General features: G+C 36.8%; 2 protein-coding genes across 2 annotated transcripts in view; both read left to right on the forward strand.

The window, feature by feature from the left end:
- The window catches only part of LOC306861483 (uncharacterized protein), an 814,549-nt gene that overhangs the window by 586,374 nt on the left and 205,582 nt on the right, over nt 1–22,593 (forward strand). The window lies entirely within an intron of this gene.
- On the forward strand, nt 465–22,085 carry LOC306861394 (ceramide kinase-like). The gene is made up of 13 exons (XM_079403620.1): nt 465–802; nt 5,543–5,674; nt 5,852–5,974; nt 6,642–6,767; nt 7,510–7,576; nt 7,967–8,112; nt 10,827–10,901; nt 11,296–11,448; nt 11,535–11,640; nt 13,702–13,772; nt 15,724–15,929; nt 17,034–17,254; nt 19,218–22,085. Exons 1-13 carry the CDS (start codon nt 652–654, stop codon nt 19,303–19,305), a joined length of 1,665 nt encoding a protein of 554 aa, XP_079259746.1. The 5' UTR covers nt 465–651; the 3' UTR covers nt 19,306–22,085.

The following is a 22,593-nucleotide window of genomic DNA, read 5'->3' on the forward strand; positions in this document are numbered from 1 at the left end:
CACTCTGGATGAGCTTAAGGCCGCTATCGAAGCATCCTGGGCCTCCATAACACCTCAGCAGTGCCACAGGCTGATTGCCTCCATGCCACGCCGCATTGAAGCAGTCATTTCTGCAAAAGGATTCCCGACCAAGTATTGAGTGCATAACTGAACATAATTATTTGAAGGTTGACTTTTTTTGTATTAAAAACACTTTTCTTTTATTGGTCGGATGAAATATGCTAATTTTTTGAGATAGGAATTTTGGGTTTTCATGAGCTGTATGCCAAAATCATCAATAAAAGGCTTGAACTACTTCAGTTGTGTTGTAATGAATCTAAAATATATGAAAGTCTAATGTTTATCAGTACATTACAGAAAATAATTAACTTTATCACAATATGCTAATTTTTTGAAAAGGACCTGTATGTCAATCACTCACATCGCTCCTCCTACAATAGGATTATGTGTGACGCACTTCTTTCAGGCTCCTCCCACTTTATCAGGAAAGGGAAAACCGCTATGTAGCAAAACTGCTTAGGAGAAAACGAGCAACATTGTAGCGACTGTACTATTTTTTATAATAATTGAAAGAGTCGGGGCGGTATAGTATAAACTCGTTTTGAAGATGAAAGTGAGATAACTAGTGTGCATGTGTTGTTCAGAGCAGAAATGGAGAAGCAGTCGCGTCTGTTGTGTTCTGAGCTGTGTGTTCAGCGCAGACTGTATGAGGTCACATTAAACTGCGCGATTCTCGCGTGGAAAGACAAACAAATCGCCAAAAAACACACCGGACGCGCTATATATGGAGCTGTCAAAGCGGGTGAGTTACATATCTAATACAATAATAACACTATAACATATACAACACGGCACGCTGCTGCTGTTATTTGTTCTTGTGGAGTGTCTCAAAACTGACTTGAGCTGCCTACCTAGTAGACCGGCGTCGTATGTGCAGTATGCACCTACAGAGAAACACAGACCGCAGCATTTTTGACCAGCTAACTGATGCCCAAAGAAGATACTGACTGGATGAAGTCTTTGATGCCCAAAACGCTGATTCTGAACATGTCAGTGGTGCCCTGCTGACTCAAAACACATAAATAATGCCTAGAAATACTGTGTTGTGTGATGCACATTATGCATTTGGAAATAAAGGTCTATGATGTCCAAAACACCACTGACTTTGAACATGCTTATAATGCCATAAAACTCTGCTCAGAATCGATGACACCCCAAACACACATTTATGATGCCTAGAAATGCTACTAACTCCTTAAATTTCTGTGATGCCCAAAAATGCTGCTTACTCAGAACTCGCCAATATGAGGCCTAACCATGCTGTGGTCTATGCATGCGCATATGATGCCCTAAATTGCTGTCTGCTAGGTAGGCAGTTCACCACGTTTCGAATTACAGCCATAAAAAATTTAACTTTTTCTAGAATGTTATGTAAAGTATCTTTTTTTTTTTGTTCCTAGTGGGAACAGAACACACACACACTAAGTTAAGTTAAGTTGTGTATAAAGTGTATGAAGCATTCTCAGACTGTGCTGGAAGGTCAGAGAGGTCATTGATAATCTTGAGGAATTGGATTGTGTGTTTCCACCTGTCTGCTGCACCCACTCTACTGCTCTGTCCTCTCATTGCTGCAGGTCTATGGTTGGAATTGTTAAGAAGTCTGTAGATGTCTGTCATGAATTGTCATACATTAACTTCCAGGTAATCAGTTATTCGTGTAACATTGTTTTCTGAAAATCACATTCAACTGGATCCCTTAAGAAGAGAGTGACCACAAATGATATGCTAGACAAACAGTCAGATCATTGTTTGTTGGTGGACACACACTTTCCAAATAGTTGGTATGAATTCAGCATTAATCTGTAAAATGTTAAACAGTTAAGTTCCAAGCCATGTTATAAACAAGGCAAAGACATGCTGCAGTAGTTTACTTTCAGCTCTTAGAAATAAAAAGTGCCTATTATCACAGTTACAAGTTTTTGATATTCTTAAAGAACCACCTTAAGTTAAATATTGCTAATAGCCAAGAATAAAGCACACAAAAATCACAACCCTGCAATTTAAAAAAATGGCAGATGAACTGACTGTGTATTTAATTTGATAATCCTAGTTATTATTATAATGATAATCTTCAAGGATCTTGTTATGTATGCTTAAACTGTATGTAAAAGCAGCGTAAAGATTCTGCTTAAAATCTAATGTTCCAAGCCGTACAAGTTTGTAACAACATGAGTGTGAGTGGATGAAATCTTGATTAAAAAAATGTTTCAATATACTTGACCTTTTAAAACAGTCCATGTAATAGAGCCATGAACGCCACATAAATATTGAGTTCAAATTGCCAGTGTGACTTGTGTCAGCGCTGGCTGTCTAGTGTGCGATTTACTTTGTCCATCTGCTGTGTAATCTAACCCCTTTCACCACGAGTTAGTTTTCTCAGAACGCGCGTAACTGAAGTAGCGGGGACACAAAAGACATTATTTGTAGAGGGCTCTTTCATACTAAACAAATGTTTGGTTTTGCTGGAAAGGTCACGTTGGATGGATGAATGGTGTGTTATGCTGCTCAAACATGGCGCTTCAGAACTTTGCGAGAAGGGAATAAACGCCTGGTCCCAAGCTCATATCTCCATGGCAACAGATGCCTGGGAGGACATGAGTAATATGATCCACATCAGGATCCATAGGTAGCACATATGGTCTGGGATTGGGAATCGTTGACATACTTTTGAGGTTTCCTCTTCTAGCTTTTAATGTGTGGCTCAAGTGATGTCGTAATTATGGTAAGCACAACAGCAATCTCATTGCCTTGCCATATTAATCACAAACATGCCTGGGAGGTATGACTGGCACATTATTTAAAAGGGAAATCCCTTTGTCATTAGCAACAATAAGTTCTGTAAAATGGTAGAAATATGTCAGTAAGTATGAATTTGTACCATTCATACTGTGGTTTTAATTTAAATATCACATGATTATCAGATCTGAAACTATGTTGCCTTTCATATGTAACACCATATCAGTTTGAAGTGGAATGAGATTTGTAGTTGAGTGTATAGGAATGAGTGTTATTCCTATTTAAGTCATCACACAGTTTAATTCAACTTTTTTATATATATAGCGCTTTTTTTCCAATAAATTTAGTTTCAAAGCAGCTTCACAAAAGTGTTTTGAATACAATCAGGAAGTAATTTGTTAAATGAGTGTCAGTATCCATGTGGTGGGACTAGTATTCAGCTAAGATAATACAGATATGGCCAGTTATATATTTAGTTAAGTGTACATAATGAATATGTTAGGCAATGATTATAATGAAGATGTGCACTTAGAGCATGTGAAGAGTATATAGCCTTAGATTGTTGCATCATTGAGCCATCTTTTGGAAGGACATGTGCTGTATTTGGCAGCCTGCGATATTACAGTCAAGGACCCCTGGAATGTCAACTATTGTTCAGTGGTATTTCCTCTATCCTCATTAAGTCGTGGGGAAGTCGTGGCCTAATGGTTAGAGAGTCGGACTCGTAATCGAAAGGTTGCGAGTTCGAGCCCCCGGCCGGCAGGAATTGTAGGTGGGGGGAGGGAATGTCCAGCGCTCTCTCCACCCTCAATACCACGACTGAGGTGCCCTTGAGCAAGGCACCGAACCCCCAACTGCTCCCCGGGCGCCGCAGCATGGTCCGGGTGTGTGTTCACGGTGTGTGTGTGTGTGTGTGTGTGTGTGTGTGCATTTGTTCACTACTCACTGCTGTGTGTGTGCACTTGGATGGGTTAAACGCAGAGCACCAATTTCGAGTATGGGTCACCATACTTGACAATACGTCACGACTAGACTAGACTAAGTTTACTGCCTCTGTTTAACACAATTACTATATAGTTAACACAGAAATGAGAACAAATCAGAGCATCTTATGTTACCGGATGTGTGTCTGCATTGTTATTTTATTTTGGTATAATCACACACAGGGTGATTGCAGGAGAATTATATGAACGAATGAAATATAATGGAAAGGAATGAAATGAGGCGAACAGATTGTTAATGATCAGATCAACAGAATGTTTTGTTTATGGGGAAAACTGACATTTTCTCAATTTTTAACCAAATTATACTGTTGATTGCATACACTATAATTCAAGTCTCTTAGCAAATATATTGTAAATGACTCTGAATTATGATTATTTATTTAATCCTTTAACCAAAGATTTCATTAATATAATTTGTTTACTTAGTATATTTATTTTTTTATTATCAAAATCAAGGTTTTAAACTATTCCCGGCTCAAATTTTGGCAATATGTGTGTGTTTGTGTTTTTTGTGTGTTTATGAAATTTCTTGGGCGAACTCCAGTCATTTAAATTCGAATCCAAGCAATCAGGAATTTCGCATCAGGGCAAAATATTTCCACATGCAGATTTTGCCTCAAGTTAATGTTAGTCACACAGATTCACAGTCCTGACCAGCAGAATCTCGCTTGAAGAATTTCACATTTAGCTTGAAAAATCTCAAACCCTGCTTTCTACCCAATACACTGACAAAAAAAGCCTCTTTTGGTGGGATTTTTGGTCAGAGGATGCTAAACATAGACTAAATGCAACAGGCATTAAGTCCCTTATGCGTCACCTTTACATTTCAGCTTTTTGCCTCATGCAGTATTAATGTATTATACAATAACTCCCTAATACAGGTGTCATTAAACTTTTATCAGGTTGTTGTTTCCATGTTATTATGCTGTTAAGTTTATGACTACATCTGAGCATATGAATGGTTTCATTAAGCTGTATAAAAATGAAATACACATGTTATGTCTCATAAACGTGTCATGAAGTTTTAATGAAGATAAATCATTACTCTAGGTTTATCTGGGTATTAAGTAAAGTTTCTGAAGCAGTACTTTATTCTAATCCACATAACTCTCTGATCTTTTGAATAAGGTCAAACCTCATTAACTTCCTCTCCCAGGGGTTTTCTGGAAAGCCTGCATTATGTAACATAACACGAGATTGACTCATTTGGGCACAAGCTGTCAGAATGCAAAAACCTCCTTTGCTTAGAGATATTTTCCCTAGCACGGAGACAGAGATGATGGAAACTGACATTTACATAGTGTCTTGTTGTAAAGCAAACAAAATGAAGCAGTCGACATCACAAAAACTCCCATTTTGCAAACTCAAGCCACTAAAGCATTGTCTGTAATAATTTACAAAATTAAAAACAGATGATCTGAGAAAATTTTGATTAAATTGAGTTGGTAGTCAAACTCACAGCCTCCTTTCCATTACCTAAAATTAAATATGAAATCTACTCTGATCCATTGATATAGATTGCCAAGATAACAATAAACGCTAATACTTCACAGTCTGATATACAATCTGTTCAATGTTTCGTTGACTTGGTAATTGCTTTTAAATCTAATTGAAAATCACTGCATTATGAATCCAGTCAATTCATTTTCAGCTCAAAGATTCACACTCCTAATAAGTTAGGTTTTGCAACAGGTTTTGATATGTCTCTCATGTAATGTGACCCACTGGTCCTCTATACACAGGTTGTCATTGTGTTCCGGTGTGTGAGATTATAGCCGTTCAGGAAAAAGAAGATGACTCTCCTTGTAAAGACACTGGGAAATGGCAGAAGTTTCCTCAGAGCCCAGCGGACTCCTGCCAGCACGCTTTCACAGGTACACCAGCACAATCAGACTGTCATCTGCTTATCTGGCCCTGAAAACAGTGGAATACATAGTTTGTTACTTTATCTATATGCCGTGAGTGTATTATCAGAACGATACTGAGCATACAGGTCACCTTTTACCTAGTTTTTGGAATAATGTGACATTATCGTTTGTGTTTCTCTGCAGTGTTCTATGTAGAGAGGATGAGGCAGCACTGCTGGCGGTGCAGCAACGTGACTTTCCACTGCTCTGAACATTCCCTGTGTCTGCTCTGGGTCCAAACTATTAGGGAACAACTTGCATTGCTGAGTGTGTCTTCAATTTTTGGATTATGTTCTATAGTATAACAATTTACTAATGTAAACTATAAAAAGACAAGTTATTGTTTATAGGTTGGCCAGTGATTTTCACGCCAGTTTTGTGTACATGAGTAATCGTTATGTTAATAGTGTATATGTGTCCATTATGTGTGAATTTATAGTAAACATGTTTTTCATTCGATTATAGACTCTTGAGTCAATTACTAACACACATTTGGTACTGTGCATAATTATGGTATACATAAATAATGGACACTAATTCTCTTCCCTTTTAATCTGCATTTTAATTAGCCAAAATAGCTGGCATTTTGGTTAAGCACTTTGTTTTCGATCTGTGCTTGGTAACTCCGCCCAAAATAGAATCTCATCAAAAATAAATTTAAATACCAAATTATGTTCTGATTTGATTGAGTTCTGCTTGCTTAGAAGCTGAGAAAATAATTGTACATTTGAAATAACACTAGAATGTTTCTTACCAATCCTTTGGATAGTTTTGGGGTGTTTTAAGTCTAGAAAAGGCACAAGTACAGTTTTGATGTTGTCACATCAGTTGAAGTTTTTCAAAAGCAGCTTAATGAAGTAGTTTTGACAGCCTAGGAAGACTGTTGTCAAACAAAAACTCAATTTTAATGCTCTGCTCGCCTCTCATTCTGCAGCCAATCGACCGAAGAGTTTGCTAGTGTACATCAACCCCTACGGAGGAAAACAACGTGGGAAGCAGATTTACGACCACAAAGTGGCCCCCATCTTTTCCCGGGCTTCCATTTCCACCGACGTGATTGGTGAGTGCCCGTCAGCCGCCTGCATTAACATTTAAATAAAAAATGAGCTTTTATGCTTCACAAATAGATCTCCGTTGGCAAATGGCCCCACCTGCCAACCCGTCCCACGAATATGATTTTATTTACAGCACCATCTATCACAGGAGCTGGCCATAATGCAAACTGTGATAGTCGATAAACATAGGAATGCAAAGACATCCATTATTTATTAAGTTTGATGGAGGAAGACCCTGGGTTGGTGTGAATATTGGCTGTTAGAGCTAAAGCTTACAGGCTTACTCAGCAGTTGCTTGAAGGTATTCTTTTTACGACCATGCAGACATTTCGTAAATGGTAAAGTACATGTCTGGCTGGACAAATACCATTCAAACCAAATCATTAGAGGAGCCAAACAAGATGTTCTGCCGACGGTTTAATAAGCTCCATACATCACCTTTGGCATATATCATCAACGTGATCCACAGGGCTCGGTCCTAGGCCCCATTCATTTTCAGCACATCCCTCCGAGTTACGGCTTTACATCAGTGCTGATGGTAAAGAACCGGTAATGAAATGTACTGGGGATTGTTTTTCACCGCGACTTCAGCTTCATCATTTGATGTGGCTGATTGATGGTCTCCATCAAGCCAGCAGAAAAATGCAATTTAACTGCCAGATGAACATAATGATGTTTCTCCCCCCTCTGCTCAGCCTCGCTGTCATCGTCCCGTTAACAATGGCTTTTTCTCTTTTGTTTCTATAGTTACAGAGCGTCCAAATCATGCCAGGGACCACTTGAAGATGGAGGCTGATCTGAAGAAGTATGATGGGTAAGTGGGCATCCTGCTGGGAGATCACGGTCGCTGTGCGGCGACTCTTAATTTGCCCAGCGAGGAATGCATCCTCTGCAGCAAAGCGCAGATTAACATTTGCACATCAATGCAGATGACGACGGGCAGCTTGGGAAGTGATGACTGAAAATAAAGTGGCTTTTGGTGACAGCAACATGGATGCTGCTTCAAAGCTGGGCCAGTGGCTTTATTCACAAATCAATTCTTTGACTGTTGTGTCTGGATTTTTTCCCTCTACTTTTTAACATCCATTTCTGTGAACAACAGTTTAGACACAAATTTCATTAATTTGCCAATTTGCGCTCTACCTTTCACTGAAGAAAATTTTAAACAAATATGCATTGAAGTGATTCCTGTCTCTGTCTGCAGTGTGGTGTGTGTCGGAGGTGATGGCATGTTCAGCGAGATTATGCATGGCCTCGTCTCCCGTACACAGCAAGAAGCAGGTGTGAATGAGAACTCTATGGAGGAGGCTCTTATGCCGAGTGGACTTCGCATCGGCATCATTCCTGCAGGTTGGTCTACAGCAGTTTCCCAATCCTGGTACTGGTGCATGTACCCAATACATTTTGTACACGTGCCTTCACACATCCAATTCAGTTCATGAGCACTTTATTAACAAGCTGATGAGCTGAATTGGGTGCATTAGATAAAGGAGGCATCCAAAATGTGCAGTGTTGGTGATCCTCCAGGACTGAGAATCACTTGTCTACAGTCACAAATCTTAGAGTCTATACAGCCAAGACAGTTCCTCAGAATGGATTTCATTGCTTTTTTATGCACGTCACTTCCTTGGCAGTGTTCCTGGAAAAATTTGTCACTCACGGTTCCATTACAGCGTTTTTGTTTTGAGATATATCCAAGTCATTGTAAGTTGTACACCTGCACATGGGCACAGCTGCATAATAGAGGAGAACCTCGGGAGATTATAGCTCTCTTCCAAAACCTAGTGAGCTGCCTAGAAAGCATGTTTAGGCATCAGATGTGCACTCATGATATAAAAGCTGTTCAAAAAATGGAAAGCAACATTATGTTGCCTTCGATGATAACGTGTTTTGATCCAATTTTAGTGGACTATTCACACAGAACATGTTTGCATCAGTGTGTGCACAATTATTTTTAAATAGTGGGTCTCTGTAAAGTTGCTTGTTGAATATATCTGGCAGTTATAAAGTATATTGCATTTTTCAGCATCTCAGTGCTGAATGGATGTTGTTTTAATATATTCTGATTGACAAACGCTGAGACAGCGCTGCATGCATCCTTTGTGGATAATCCGCAGTTACCACTGTTAATAAAAATATATTTAAGGTCCACACACTCAAGGTCAGAAATTTGTGTATGCGTTTTTTGCTTTTTCTTTTTTTTTTTTTATTCGTCATCCTTCCCTATCAAAATGCTTGCTACGGATGTGAAAACGCAGAAAATCGAACCTGGTCCAAATTTTTTTATAACGGATGAAATTTTCGGGAAGCAGTGTTTAATAAACGTGATTGACACAACATGAGGTCGCATTTATTTTTTAACGTGTGAAAATTTCCAACGAGAATTTCGGACTCATGCAAAGATATTAAGCAGCACAACTGTTTTCAACGTTGATAACAATAAGAAAAGTTTCTTGAGTACCAAATCAGCATTTTAGGAATGATTTTTGACACTAATGACTACTGAAAATTCAGCTTTGCCTTCACAGGAATAAATAAAACTTTAAAATGTATTAAAGTTGGAAACATACATTTTAAATTTTAATCGTATTTTACAATATTACTTTAAATAAATTTTAAAAATGCATCCTTGGTAAGAGACTTAAAAAATATTATTGACCTAGAACTTTGGAGTGTATAATCTTTCTTAAACATAAAGCTTCAAATTATACAACATACTGCACTTTTAAATTTTTTTAAAGCCAGAGAATGGGAAATAAAATTACTTGGGCAAAACATGTTATTAATAAATGACCAACCTGAAGCAGAACAAAAAGACTGTTGTCATGCACTGCAGAACGCCCTTCACAAGAGCTCTGCCAGGAATTGATAACTTAATGACTGTGGCTTATCAATTCTTGTTTTCTGATATTACTGTTTGCCATATAAATCTGACAATGTCGAAGCCTTAAGAGTCCATGTTGTTATCAGTCACGTTATCAGCGTGTGTAATTCTGTCTATTTATGGCCTTATCTCACGTTGTCCAGACATTCAAAACTAGTGACAATTTCTAAGAACGGCTCCTGGTCCATTATCTTGTTTCTGGATGACAACTGATCTGAGCTGTTTTACTAAAGATTACATGGATCATTTGTTCCTTTTATTCATTTAATTATAATTGCATGAGATTTTAAAATGAATATTGTTTTGCCTAAAATAATGCCTTTTTTATGATTTATGTTCTTTTTAATTATTTAATTTAATGCATATAATTCATGGACATTTGTATCTGGTACTTTTATTTCAATTTCAATTATTTAAGTAATAGTTCAATGATCTTCTTTAAAGGGGTCCTATTATCCCCCTTTTTTTTCAAGATGTATTATCTTGTAAAGTGCCAGGTGTCCACCGCTACCCCACTAATCATTTATTTGTCAATGCTGTAAATGCCTGGTATATGGATATGTTAATTATTACCATGTCCATATCTAACACTATCAGTGCATCATGGTACTGCCACAGTAAGGAACTGACATTTAAGCAGCATGCTGTTTATTGCTCTTTAAATGGTTTTATCGTGATATATAAATTGAAAAACACTGTATTTGACTTTTTCCACCTTTGTGGAAACAATAATGGGATCATGAAATAATCAGTCTGGCACATTTGCAGATTGCAGTCGGTGTGTTTTAAACCTTCAACCTCACGCTGTTATATAAGCGATTTGAGGAAGAGGAATTAGATTACCAGACAGCATATAAGAGACAGAAAGAGGGCTGAACTCATCTGAAATCTCATCTCTCTATATAACAGTGCCCTGCAATGCTTCAGCTACAATCATTTCAAGATCGAAAAAACTTTCTTCTTCTCACAAGGGCTGAATAGACCAAAAACTCCTCGCTGAGTGGCTTGTGATGTTTGGTTAGCGTTCACAATTGAAGGTTAGATTGCAGCTGCCCCTGTATGCCACCAAAATTGAAAATGAAAGTGTAATTTTCATGCGTTAACCTTCAGAGGGAATTATGAGAGATAGATTTTAGGCCTTTTCTGAACCCCTGACCCATGAAATGTGTTTTTGAAACAGGTTCGACTGACTGTATATGCTACGCCACAGTTGGTTCAAATGACCCTGTCACCTCAGCACTGCACATCATTGTGGGTAAGTATTCATCTCCATATCTGCAGTATGATAAAGTGTATCTGGCTATGTATGTGTGAATGTTTGTATTTATGCATATGTAAATTTCTCTTCAGTATTTTCAAGCTAGGACTGAGTGCTATCCCAGTATATTTATTTATCGTTTATCAAGGACTCTACTAAAGTTACTACTTTCCTTTGGATGTCATGACATGACCCATACCTTAACCAGGGTAAAATCACTGTAACTTACAGCTTTGAGTGACACGTTGCATAAATAAAGCATTACACCCAAATGGAAAATGTTTACTGTGCAACTTTTGCAGAGACATATCTTATTTTGCTGCAATATGCACTATTCTTATATGTGGTGTCAGCTTGTGTTTTCTGAAATCCATCCTGGCTTTTTCTGCAGGTGATTCTCAGCCAATGGACATCTGCTCGGTGCACAATGAAGACCACTTCCTGCGCTACTCTGTGTCGCTACTGGGTTACGGGTTCTACGGGGATGTGCTGACAGACAGCGAGAGGAAGCGCTGGATGGGCCCGGCCCGTTACGATATCTCAGGTACACCGGAAGTGATTTTTTTTGTTTGTTTTTTTTGGTATCTGCAATTTTGGATGGAAATTATTATATTTATTTATTTTTTACAGGTGTTAAAACTTTTCTGTCACATCGCTACTATGAGGGAACTGTGTCCTTCTTACCTGCTGAAGGGAACTTGGGAACTCCCAGAGACAAAATGCAGTGCCGAACTGGGTAAAGGCTGTTCTGTGTTTTTTGTTTAGACTTAATAAAATGAATCTTTGAGCAAACATTACAGAACCCATATAATTAATCATTTAAGCCATCATCTGATGTGTTTTAATTATATTGTAAACTAGAACTAGATTAAATTTATAATATACATTTTGAAGTCAGTAGGATTTTTTTTTTGTTTTTGAAGAAAGTCTCATGCTCACCCAGGCAAAATGTATTTAAACAAAAATACAATAAATATTATTGCAATCTAAAATAGCTGTTAATACATTTTAAAATGTAATTTAATCCTGTGATGACAAAGTGGAATTTTCAGCAGATATTAGTCCAGTCTTCAGTGTCACATGATCCTTCAGAAATCATTGTAATATGCTGATTTTCTGCTCAAGAAACATTTAATATTGTTATAATTATTATCATCAACACATTTGAAAACAGTTGTTCTATAATACTTTTGTGGAAATCACAATTGTTTTGTTTTTTTGATGAATAGAAAGTTCAAGAAACCTGCATTTATTTGAAATAGAACTCTTTTGTGGCATTATAAACATCTTTACTGTCACTTTTAATAAATTTAATACATCGTTGCTGAATAAAAGTATTATTTTTTTAGTTTCCAAAAAAAAAAAAACTTTCCCTCTTTCTGATCCCAAACTTATTCAATTCAAGATGTAAGTACATATAAATTACAATGTAAATATTTTAATATAAGGAATAGATATAATGGTCCCATTTTCAAAGCATGCCTTGATTATTTTAAACTAGATTTTTACTTATTTGTGTTAAACAGGTACAGTTGTGCTCATAAGTTTACATACCCCTTGCAGAAAGTGCAAAATGTTAATAATTGAAACAAAATAAGAGGGATCATGATAATGTATTTTTTTAGTGCTGACCTGAATAAGCTATTTCACATAACAGATGTTTACATATACTCCACAAGACAAAATAATAACTGAATTTGTAAAAATCACCCCATTCAAAAGTTTACATACCCTTGAATCGTAATACTATGTGTCATTTCCTGGATGATCCACGACTGTTTTTATATTTTGTGATAGTTGTTCATGAGTCCCTTGTTGGTCCTGAACATTTCAACTGCCTGCTGTTCTTCAGAAAAATCCTCCAGCTCCAGCACATTCTTTGGTTTTCCAACATCATCTGTATATTTGAACCCTTTCCAACATTGACTGTATGATTTTGAGATCCATCTTTTAACACTGAGGACAACTGCGGCACTCATGTACAACTATTTCAAAAGGTGAAAACATGTACTGATGCTCAAAAAGACCACACAATGCATTAAAAGCCGGGGGACGTAAACATTTTAAATTAGATGATAAGGGTAAATTGTACTTATTTTGTCCTCTGGGAAACATGTTAAGTATTTATGTAGCTTCTGAAGTCCAGTACTAAATGGAAAAAAATATTATCGTTGAACAAAATGAGAAGAATTTACACATCATCTTCCTGTTCAAAAGTTTACATCCCCCGGCTCTTAATGCATAGTGTTGCCTTCTTGAGCATCAGTAAATGTTTTCACCTTTTGTAATAGTTGTTTATGAGTCCCTCAGTTGTCCTCCATGTGAAATTATGGATCTCAAAATCATACAGGCACTGTTGGAAAGGGTTCAAATATGCAGATGATGCTGGAAAACCAAAGAATGTGCTGGAGCTGGAGGATTTTTCTGAAGAACAGCAGGCAGTTGAAATGTTCAGGACCAACAAGGCACTCATGAACAACTATCACAAAATGTAAAAACAGTCGTGGATCATCCAGGAAATGACACGTAGTATTAAGATTCAAGCATATGTACTTTTGTATGGAGTCATTTTTCAGTTATTATTTTGTCTTTTGGAGTATATGTAAACATCTGTTATGTGAAATAGCTTATTTAGGACAATACCAAATAAAAAATAACATGCAATTTTTATGATCCGTCTTATTTTATTTCAATTATTAACATTTTGCTCATTCTGCAAGGGGTATGTAAACTTATGAGCACAACTATATACAGCTATGTTTCCCACCTCTATTGTTAACGTGTTTCTGTCTTCCAGGTGTAGTATCTGTCGGCAATCCTCTTCTGATAAACTGGTCAGCAAAAATGAAAACAGCGTTTCTGATGCTGGTGAGGAGCATTTGGGAATACTCTCTATGCCAGTGTTAAACTGAGCTCGGGCTTTGACAGGAAGTCTCATATCTGCCCTGTGGTAAATGCGTCCACCCTCAGTACAGGCCAACAAGTGCATTTCCAGCCACGATTTGTAATGCCCCCATCTGTTGGCTCGACTGGCACGCTGTTTGTGAACATTAGGCCAAATGGTTCAAGCTGCCGCCCGGCTGATCATTTAGAGAGTGCGCACACACACACACAGCACATTATCTCTGCCTCTCAGCACCCTCAGAACAACTGGTACCTCCGTTGCCCAGCATTCTGTGTGTTTACCCTGAGCACTGATAAGTGCTGTTTACAGAGACACACTCTCTGCCCTCACAATCCCAAATTGGCATTTGTGCATGATGATTTCCTGAACGCTTTTAGACCGTGTGGCATAAATAGAGTCTTGTGGGAAGAATAAGGGGAAGAATGATGTAAACAGGAAAGGGAGTCGAGGGCCCTTCATCAGTGAGAGAGCACCACATCTATACTTGCCTTTAGATTTACAATCACCTGGATCAACACTGTAAAAACGGATTTTCAAAGTTGTAAATAAAATCAATCTTGTAAGGTCTACAAGGAAGTAGTCTTTCAGTATTTAGTATTTTACTTCAACATTTTATGTTTAACTCAATGTTACTTGCCCTTTCTGTGTAATTACTTGTGAATTTACCTGTAATTTCTAAATGAAAATGATTTCAAAGTGTAGATTTTTGCATTTTCGGAATTCAGTGCAAAACTGAAGTCATTTATTTATGAAGCACTTTATATAATACATATGTGTCAAAGCAGCTTTATAGGCATTAACAGGAAAATAATGGTTCGGAGATCAATTCTGCTGTAAAGCAGCTATAAAAAACAATAGTGTCACTTTTCAGCTGAGGTCAGTCTAGTGATGATTCAGTTCACTTCAAGAACATCAATTATGAATTGAGTTCAATTCAGCTGTAAAGCAGCTCTGTAGAAAAAAGTAATGTCATCATTCAGCTCAGTTCAGTTCAGTTATCATCCAATCGTGTCAGTTGATTCGATAATATTGCTGGATAGTAGGTGACCCCAACTAACCAAACCAGAGACGACAGTGGCAAAAAACTACATCGGTGACTGAAATGAAGAAAAAAACGGTAACACTTTATTTCGATAGTCCACTTTAGACATTCTACTAACAGTAAGTTACTTTGCAACTACATGTCAACTAGCAGTCATTAGAGTATTAGTAGACTGTCTGCTTAATATCTACTAATACTTTTTTTTTTTTTTTTTTGATGGGTCCACAACATATAATAACTATGAGAAACTTTGCAAGTATAGGTCAATTCTTATTCTACTAACCCTAAACCTATCCTAACAGTCTACTCTGAGAATTACATGTAGTAGACATGTAGTTGCAAAGTTACTTATAGTTCGTAGAATGTCAAACGTAGACTATCAAAATAAAGTGTAACCAAAAAAACCTTGGGAGAAACCAGGTTCTGAGATATTAAGTTGCTCTTGGTGGTTGTCTACTGTATATTAAAGAAAAAAAACCGTGGAAACACTGCAAAAAATGGCTTATCTTACTTAGTATTTTTGTCTTGTTTCTAGTCAAAATATCTAAAAGTTCTTAAATCAAGATACTTTTTCTAGATAAGCAAAATGACTTTCAGAGAAATTTTTTTTTTGCTTAATACAAGTAAAAATGATCTGCCAGTGGAGTAAGTCAAGTATTCTTAAATCGAGTATTTTACTTATCTCACTGGCAGATCATTTTACTTGTTTTAAGTTTTTAAAAATATATATATTGACTAGAAACAAGACAAAAATTCAAAGTAAGATAAGCCATTTTTTGCAGTGAACGCATGTATCAAAGTCTGCGAAAAGGGTCTATAGACTTCACTGCGCAGAGGTATACTAGTAGTCACATGATGTTGTTGTATTTCAGAGTGTCAGGATACGTGGACAGTCATCAGGGGAAAGTTCTTGGCCATCAATGCTGCCAGCATGAGTTGTGCGTGTCCTCGCAGTCCTAAAGGCCTGTCGCCGTCAGCGCACTTAGCAGATGGAACTACTGACCTCATCCTCGTCAGGAAGTGCTCCCGACTTGACTTCCTGCGCCACCTGCTGCGCCACACCAATAAGGACGACCAGGTTCCTGCTTTATCTCAACAGAAAACATCAGTAGATTTAACATGATATTTCTTAATGAAAGTGATGAAGCAGTTCCATTCATGTTTCATCAAAGACTGGAAAAAAAAACAGCACTTTCTTAACCGGCACCCTTCAAAATAGTATCCTCGCTGTCCACCAAATGCCTACTCTGTATTTTATCTTAGTATAAATTAATATGTATATTTAATTAACTAAGTTCTTTTTTTTGGGGGGGGGGGGGGGCAGATAATTATGTTCTTTGAAGTTCTTAGTAACAGCAGGGTTCCTACAGTCATAGAGAACCTTGAAGATCATGGCAATTTTCCTGTTTTTTAATGCTTAGCTCCTAAAATATTTAAACAACTAGAGATGGTTCTTTGTAAGTACAATCTTTACCAAAACGATCTTTATCCAGTAATCACAAATATTTGAAAATTTCTTAGCGTTGGAATCTTGTAGTAGTTCATAATTCAAATGCCTCTTATAAAATAAACCAGCAAGTTTATTTCTCATCAAAATATAGTTCTCGGCCTATTTACTTTTGTAAATACACAATATACAGATCCTAAATTTACTATGACCTTATGAATTAAAAAAAAATTCAGATTTTTTTTTTTTTTATTATTGATTATGAAAGAGGTTTGCTTATCCTCAACATGGCTGTATTAAAAAAAAACAGTAAAAACAGCAATACTGTGAAATATTATTACAGTTTATAACTATTTTCTATTATAATACAATTTAGTAATATATATTCTAGTATTGACAAAACTACATTTTCAGCAGCCATTGCTCCAGTCTCCGTGTGATCAACATGATCCTTCAGAAATCATTCTAATATGCTGATTTTATGCTTAAGAAACATTCATTAATTATTCATTATCTCAGCTGAAAATGGTTGTGCTGCTTTTTACTGTTTCTTTCCGGATTCTTTTATGAATAGAATGTTAAAAAGAACGATATTTATTTCAAATAGAAATATTTTGTAACTTGCTAAATAAAAGTATTAATTTCTCTCTCTCTCTCAAAAAAAAGTACACTTAATGTTTAATGATATTTGACTTGGGATTCAGTAAGCATTTCTCTTGTTCTTTCTTTGTTCAGTTTGATCACACTTTTGTGGAGGTGTATCGGATCAAGCAGTTCCGATTCACCCCCAGATATCAGGAGTGTGATTCCGAAGTGGACCTGAGAGAGAGTGGAGCGACAGGCAAGCGATTCCTTAGTCAGATCTGCAGGGAGCACAGAGCCTGTGGCTGCATGCCTTCCCAGAGCAACTGGAACTGTGATGGAGAGATCCTCCCACACACTGCCATTCAAGTCCGGTAGGTGTCCTTATCCAGATACGCTCTGTGTTTGGTATTTCGGTTTTTATGAGTTCATGTATTGGACTCAATGGAAGTGAACCCATTACTCTACTTTTCGAATTGCAGAAATGCAATATCTAGATACTTAATTTGAGTGATAACGCCCACTCTACAAATTATGAAAAATGTTGATCTTTAAAAGATGCATGTAGTGAAAATGAGAACTGTTAGACTGTGTCATGTTTCAGAAAGAAAAAAGTGGGCCATTATAGTTTTAATACACTAATTACTTCAAGCAAGTCATCATTGTTGTTGTAATTAAGGGGTGTGGACATCACTGCCACTCACACTCAGACTTCTTCATATATCTAAGAGATGTCACCATCTCTTTTAGAACTTATATGAATAGTTTTCAGCTTCAGAAAATAATCCTCCGACACAAAATGAGCAGGCTTCACTGAAGCATTTGTCGATTAGTGGAAGCTTTGAGCACAAGATCGTATCATCTCAGCACTAGCATACTAAACAGGGTAAATAAATGGACTTTTGTGGCCTGAGCCTATGGAAAAGATGCGATTACAATTAAAAACTCCCTCCATTGTGCCTCCAGAGGAGTTGTTCTCCTCCTTGATACAGCACGACGGCTTGCCCAAATGCATAATTTCCTTCACGCCCCATTGTTCTGTGTCAACAATGCGTAGCAATGAAATGCTCCTAATTTAATGGCCCTCTCACTGTTAAAGGCTCACCTCCTTTAATTAAAATAGAAGTCCATTCATTTATTCCATTTTCAGCTTCAGTAATTGTTTCTCGAATGAGTAAGCAAATAACCTGTTGAGATAATTGATGATGATACCACGGCCGAAAAAGGCAATCGCCTGGCACTGAACTCACCTCCAGAGTATTGAGTGGAATTAGAGGAAATTAAAGAGCCCCCGAACCTCCTAAGTGCGCATGCATTTAACTACAAAACTTTTTACTCAACACGACATAGCATTTATTGCTTACCAGCACTTGCTCGTACTTTGTTTTAGTCTAGGACACAACGCATTAGTGGTGTTTACTAAGGCAAGCATCAATGTTACTATTGCAAATCGTTTGGGTTGGGGATTTAAACAAACCACTGCACTTAAATATTACACTTCTATTGAAATATTAAACAAATGAAACGATATTAGAATATATTATTTTTAATCAGAGCAGGCTCATTGAAAAAACATGCCTCTATCTACATTTTTGCAAAACTCCAAAAACATACCTAGACATACAATTGCCTGCAGTTTCTAGCTGAAATGAACACTATTACAGGGGAAGATTATCACTCAATAAAGGTACCTTGCATAATACCGTGTTACGATCTCAAAACAAATGCATTATCACATTCAAATTGCATAACCAGCTCCATATATATGGCTTTTCTGACATAGTAAACTTGCTCAGTAGCTCACCTGGTACAGCACTGCACTTATCACGTGGAGCGCTCTGGCACGAGTTCCATGAGTCATAATAAAGTTAATATATATTGGATATTGCGTTTTGGGTTGCTTCAGAAAATGAGATTTTCTCTCAAGAATATGGTATAGGTTTAGTGTAGGGTATAGTGCAGGTGGTATGTTATTTTCAAACGTAATATCCATTAACTGCAGCAACGTAATAAAACCTCACCAGCTTCATGTTCATCGGTTTCAGATAAAACCGAACACACTTTCAGCACCTCTCACTGGACATTTTACTTTGAAAGTGTCATGAAAGATACAAAAAAAAGTAACAATGTTATTTTTGTGAATGTCACCACACTGATAAAAAACTTGCCTGAACTTTTTCATGTAGAAATGACATGTTTCTTTGTAGTATTTACTTCACCACAGGATTATTTTTATCAGTGCAAAACCGTGTTTTTTTTCTAGTAAGCCTAGGTTGGTGTTGAGCACGCTGTTTGTTCCAGTGAAGTTGATTTTTTTGTTTTCTTTCTCTGTCTTAGGGTCCACTGCCAGTTGATCAAGCTGTTTGCGAGAGGCATTGAAGAGCAGCCTGTGTTTGAGGACCCGTACGCTCACTGTGCAATATAGATCTCCACTCCACTTAAAAAAACTCCAGTTGGATCATTAAGGATTGAGATTCTTTGAATGGAAGAGTCACCTTCAGCTCAGCACAATGTCATGCTGTTTCTTATGGTGTTTTACCCAGATAATCCTCATGAAGGTGCATTGAAAACACACAGGGCTAGACAACAGCATTTATATAGCCTGTATTAGATTTGTGTAAGATAGGATCAGCTGTTTCAGCTAGGCATTAGCATTGCCATTTTTTCATTTCAACCCTTGAAGTCCTTGAAGTTGCTGGTGATATCTCTTGCTGTATGCGACAGCTTCCAGTTGTCAGCATTTGTCTTCCACCACGATCAAGCTGGTCTTGAGAGTAGCGTTAATTGAATCCCAAAGTCAAATTCCTGGAACTGTGAAAACTCTGGTATGTTCATGAAAACATTCCTCTTGGTTGCACCTTCATTGTTTTGTTTTTTTGTTTTTTTCTAGATATAAAGCACATGAGGTGGTCAGCTAATGAATGTATTGGTATACCAAAAATGTTTGTGGTTTATGTTGAACTTATTGGTCATTCAAAAATTAAAGTTTTGTTATAATTTACTAAAAATACTTCCAAATTAATTTGAAGTCGTTAATCACTGCCAGCAGTGCTTTTGTTAAATCGATAGTTAACCTAAAAATGAAAAAAAAAAACTCAGTTTGTTATTATTTACTCGCCCTCCAGCTGTACCAAATTTGTACGAGTTAGATTCTTCTGTTGAACATAAAAGAAGATATTTTGAAGAGTGTTGGTAACCAAACAAGTGTGGGTTGCCATTGATCTCCATAGTGTGTGTGGGGGGGATACAATAGAAGTGAATTGCTCAACTATTCCTTTAAAAGTTAGCATGAAGTAATATATGTCCTATAGACAATGAAGCCTACATTAAATCAAATTTACACATCAGTACATATTATGCAAATTGCACGTCCGATCAGTATAAATCTGGTAAAACATACCTCTTGACCAGTTCTAATGCATCATGTCCAATCTTACCACAGTTGGTTTTGTTTTCCAGACATTTCATGCATGGAAATGTAGCATTAGTGAGCTAGATACTGATAGCTACACAGTGTCAGTGCAGGGTCAGTGTATGTACGGCTGTTCATCCTGTAGCGCTATTCTCTGCGTCGTCTTCCTTGGTTGCACCCCCCGAGAATATTTCCTCCCTTTATAATGAATTTTCTGTTTGTGTTTCTTTTGCTGATGTCTTATTTCTTCTGAAAGCTCTTATTGTTCCTGCGGTATCGAAGAATGAAGGAGTTTATGATAGACAGAGAAATTGCTTTTTGCTGTTGTGCATGTCAGCTGCTTTAATATGCAATTTTTAAAGTGTTTCCTTGAGCTGTACTTGTGATTGAGGGCATGGATTTCCCATGATGCATCTGTAGAAGCAACACAACTTCTGTAGCTATTACAGGGAAAAATTGTTCATGTCCTTTATAGACTGAAAGATTGTAGGGAAGCTAATTTTTGCCACATAAGAAAAAACTGCTTTGGCAAATCATAATTATGACATTGTCATAATTGGGTCAAAAGTAAGCCATTATAGAAAACTGATGTAAAAATATTTTTAAAAATACTAATACAAATAACAATTATTTTTTGTCATAAATAAAAATGACTAAAAATAAAAACTGGCATGATTAAGAAAAGTCATGATTATAATGTTAAAAGGTCATAACTGAAAACTTAAAAATAAATTAAAGCTAAATAGAAATACAATAAATGCTGATAAAAATGACACAAAACAAACTAAATTGATAAAACGAACTTGATAAAATTGATAAAATGTTTTCTCTCATTTTATTATAATTTTGACTTTTTATCTGATAATTGACTTAATTTGTCATAGTCTCAATTTTTATTTACCAAAGCTTTTTTGTTTTTCTTCTGTCGTGGAAATGGGCTTCACATGATTTTCATGTGTTTGAATTAAGGGAAGGAATTCCCAAGTAACATTTCAGCCTGAAATTAAAAACAAAATTAAGAAATTATATTTTTCAACGACAATGAAAACCTTTTTGAAATTTAATTGAATTATGTATTTTTCATTGCATTATTTTTATGATTGATAAGCACATTTTCTTTTAATTATTGTAGTGAAATATGACCAGGATATTGCTTGACAGTTTTAATGTTAATCACCCATGTATACTAAGGACCATGGACAAGATATGCTCATATGCGACCAAGCAATTCAGATGTCATGAGAACCTCTGCTGTTTATGAATTATGAACTGTGGTTTGCTATTCTTGTGTGTGTAACAGTATTTGTGTTGTGTGTAGTATTAGCCAATGTCAAAGCTTGTGTATTTGACACCTATTCTACTATTGTTGATAGCCTACTTCAGACCTAATAAAACCCAATACATGCTGTGTACGCACATGATGTGCCACCAACTTTCCCTACTGATCCAAAGATACCATTCACAGCCCATTTTAATTACTTGAATGTGGCCACGGTTTTCACCTTTGTACTGCCCTGGCGGCTGTTGTTCATTTATGGCTCATAACAGGTGACTGTATAATGTACCACAATGGTTGTCCATTACTGTTTGTATGTTTTCAGCTGAAGTTAAACTGAGTTCTCTCAGTAGGGTGTCGTGTCACCTTATGCAGTCAAGCACTTGTCAAGACTCAGTAATGACTGTTAAGGAAGTCATCTTGCAGGACTCGAGATGCTGTGTAAGACCTGACGTTTATTTTGATTGTGTTGAATGAAAAGCAAAGAAAATCCATAAATAAAGTTTATTGAAGAGTCGTTAGTGTTCTGAGTGGTCCGTTTTGGACATTCATTGAAGGATGTGTGAAACTCACTAAAACTGTCATGAACAATGCCAATATCATATTTAACTGCAAAATAAAATTAGATTAATGAAATCTATTGGGGGAGCATGTACCATTTTAATGACATTTAATATTCTCATTACTACAAAGCACATTTGTAGCATAGTAGTAGCATTTGTTACTAGAATCTTGGAATCCATTTTATTGGATTCTCATGTAAGGGAGGATCAGGACAATAAATGGAACAGAATATAGAAATGTTGTCACTTGTGACATACACACAGTATGTCACTTCAAATCTGGTCATTTTAATCCGTGGTGCTGAAGGTCTCGGTTAAGTACATAACCGAGACGTTCCCTGTCTGTCGGTCACTACAAGTTATATCTTAACTCGACATTAGGGGTCCATGGAAAGTGCCACAACCTGTACCCCATCATAACCCTGTGGCATTGCAAATGTTGACAAGCAGCCATGTGTCAGA

The sequence above is a fragment of the Barbus barbus genome (genome assembly GCF_936440315.1).
Source record: "Barbus barbus genome assembly, chromosome: 42".
NCBI classification, from domain to species: Eukaryota; Metazoa; Chordata; class Actinopteri; order Cypriniformes; family Cyprinidae; genus Barbus; species Barbus barbus.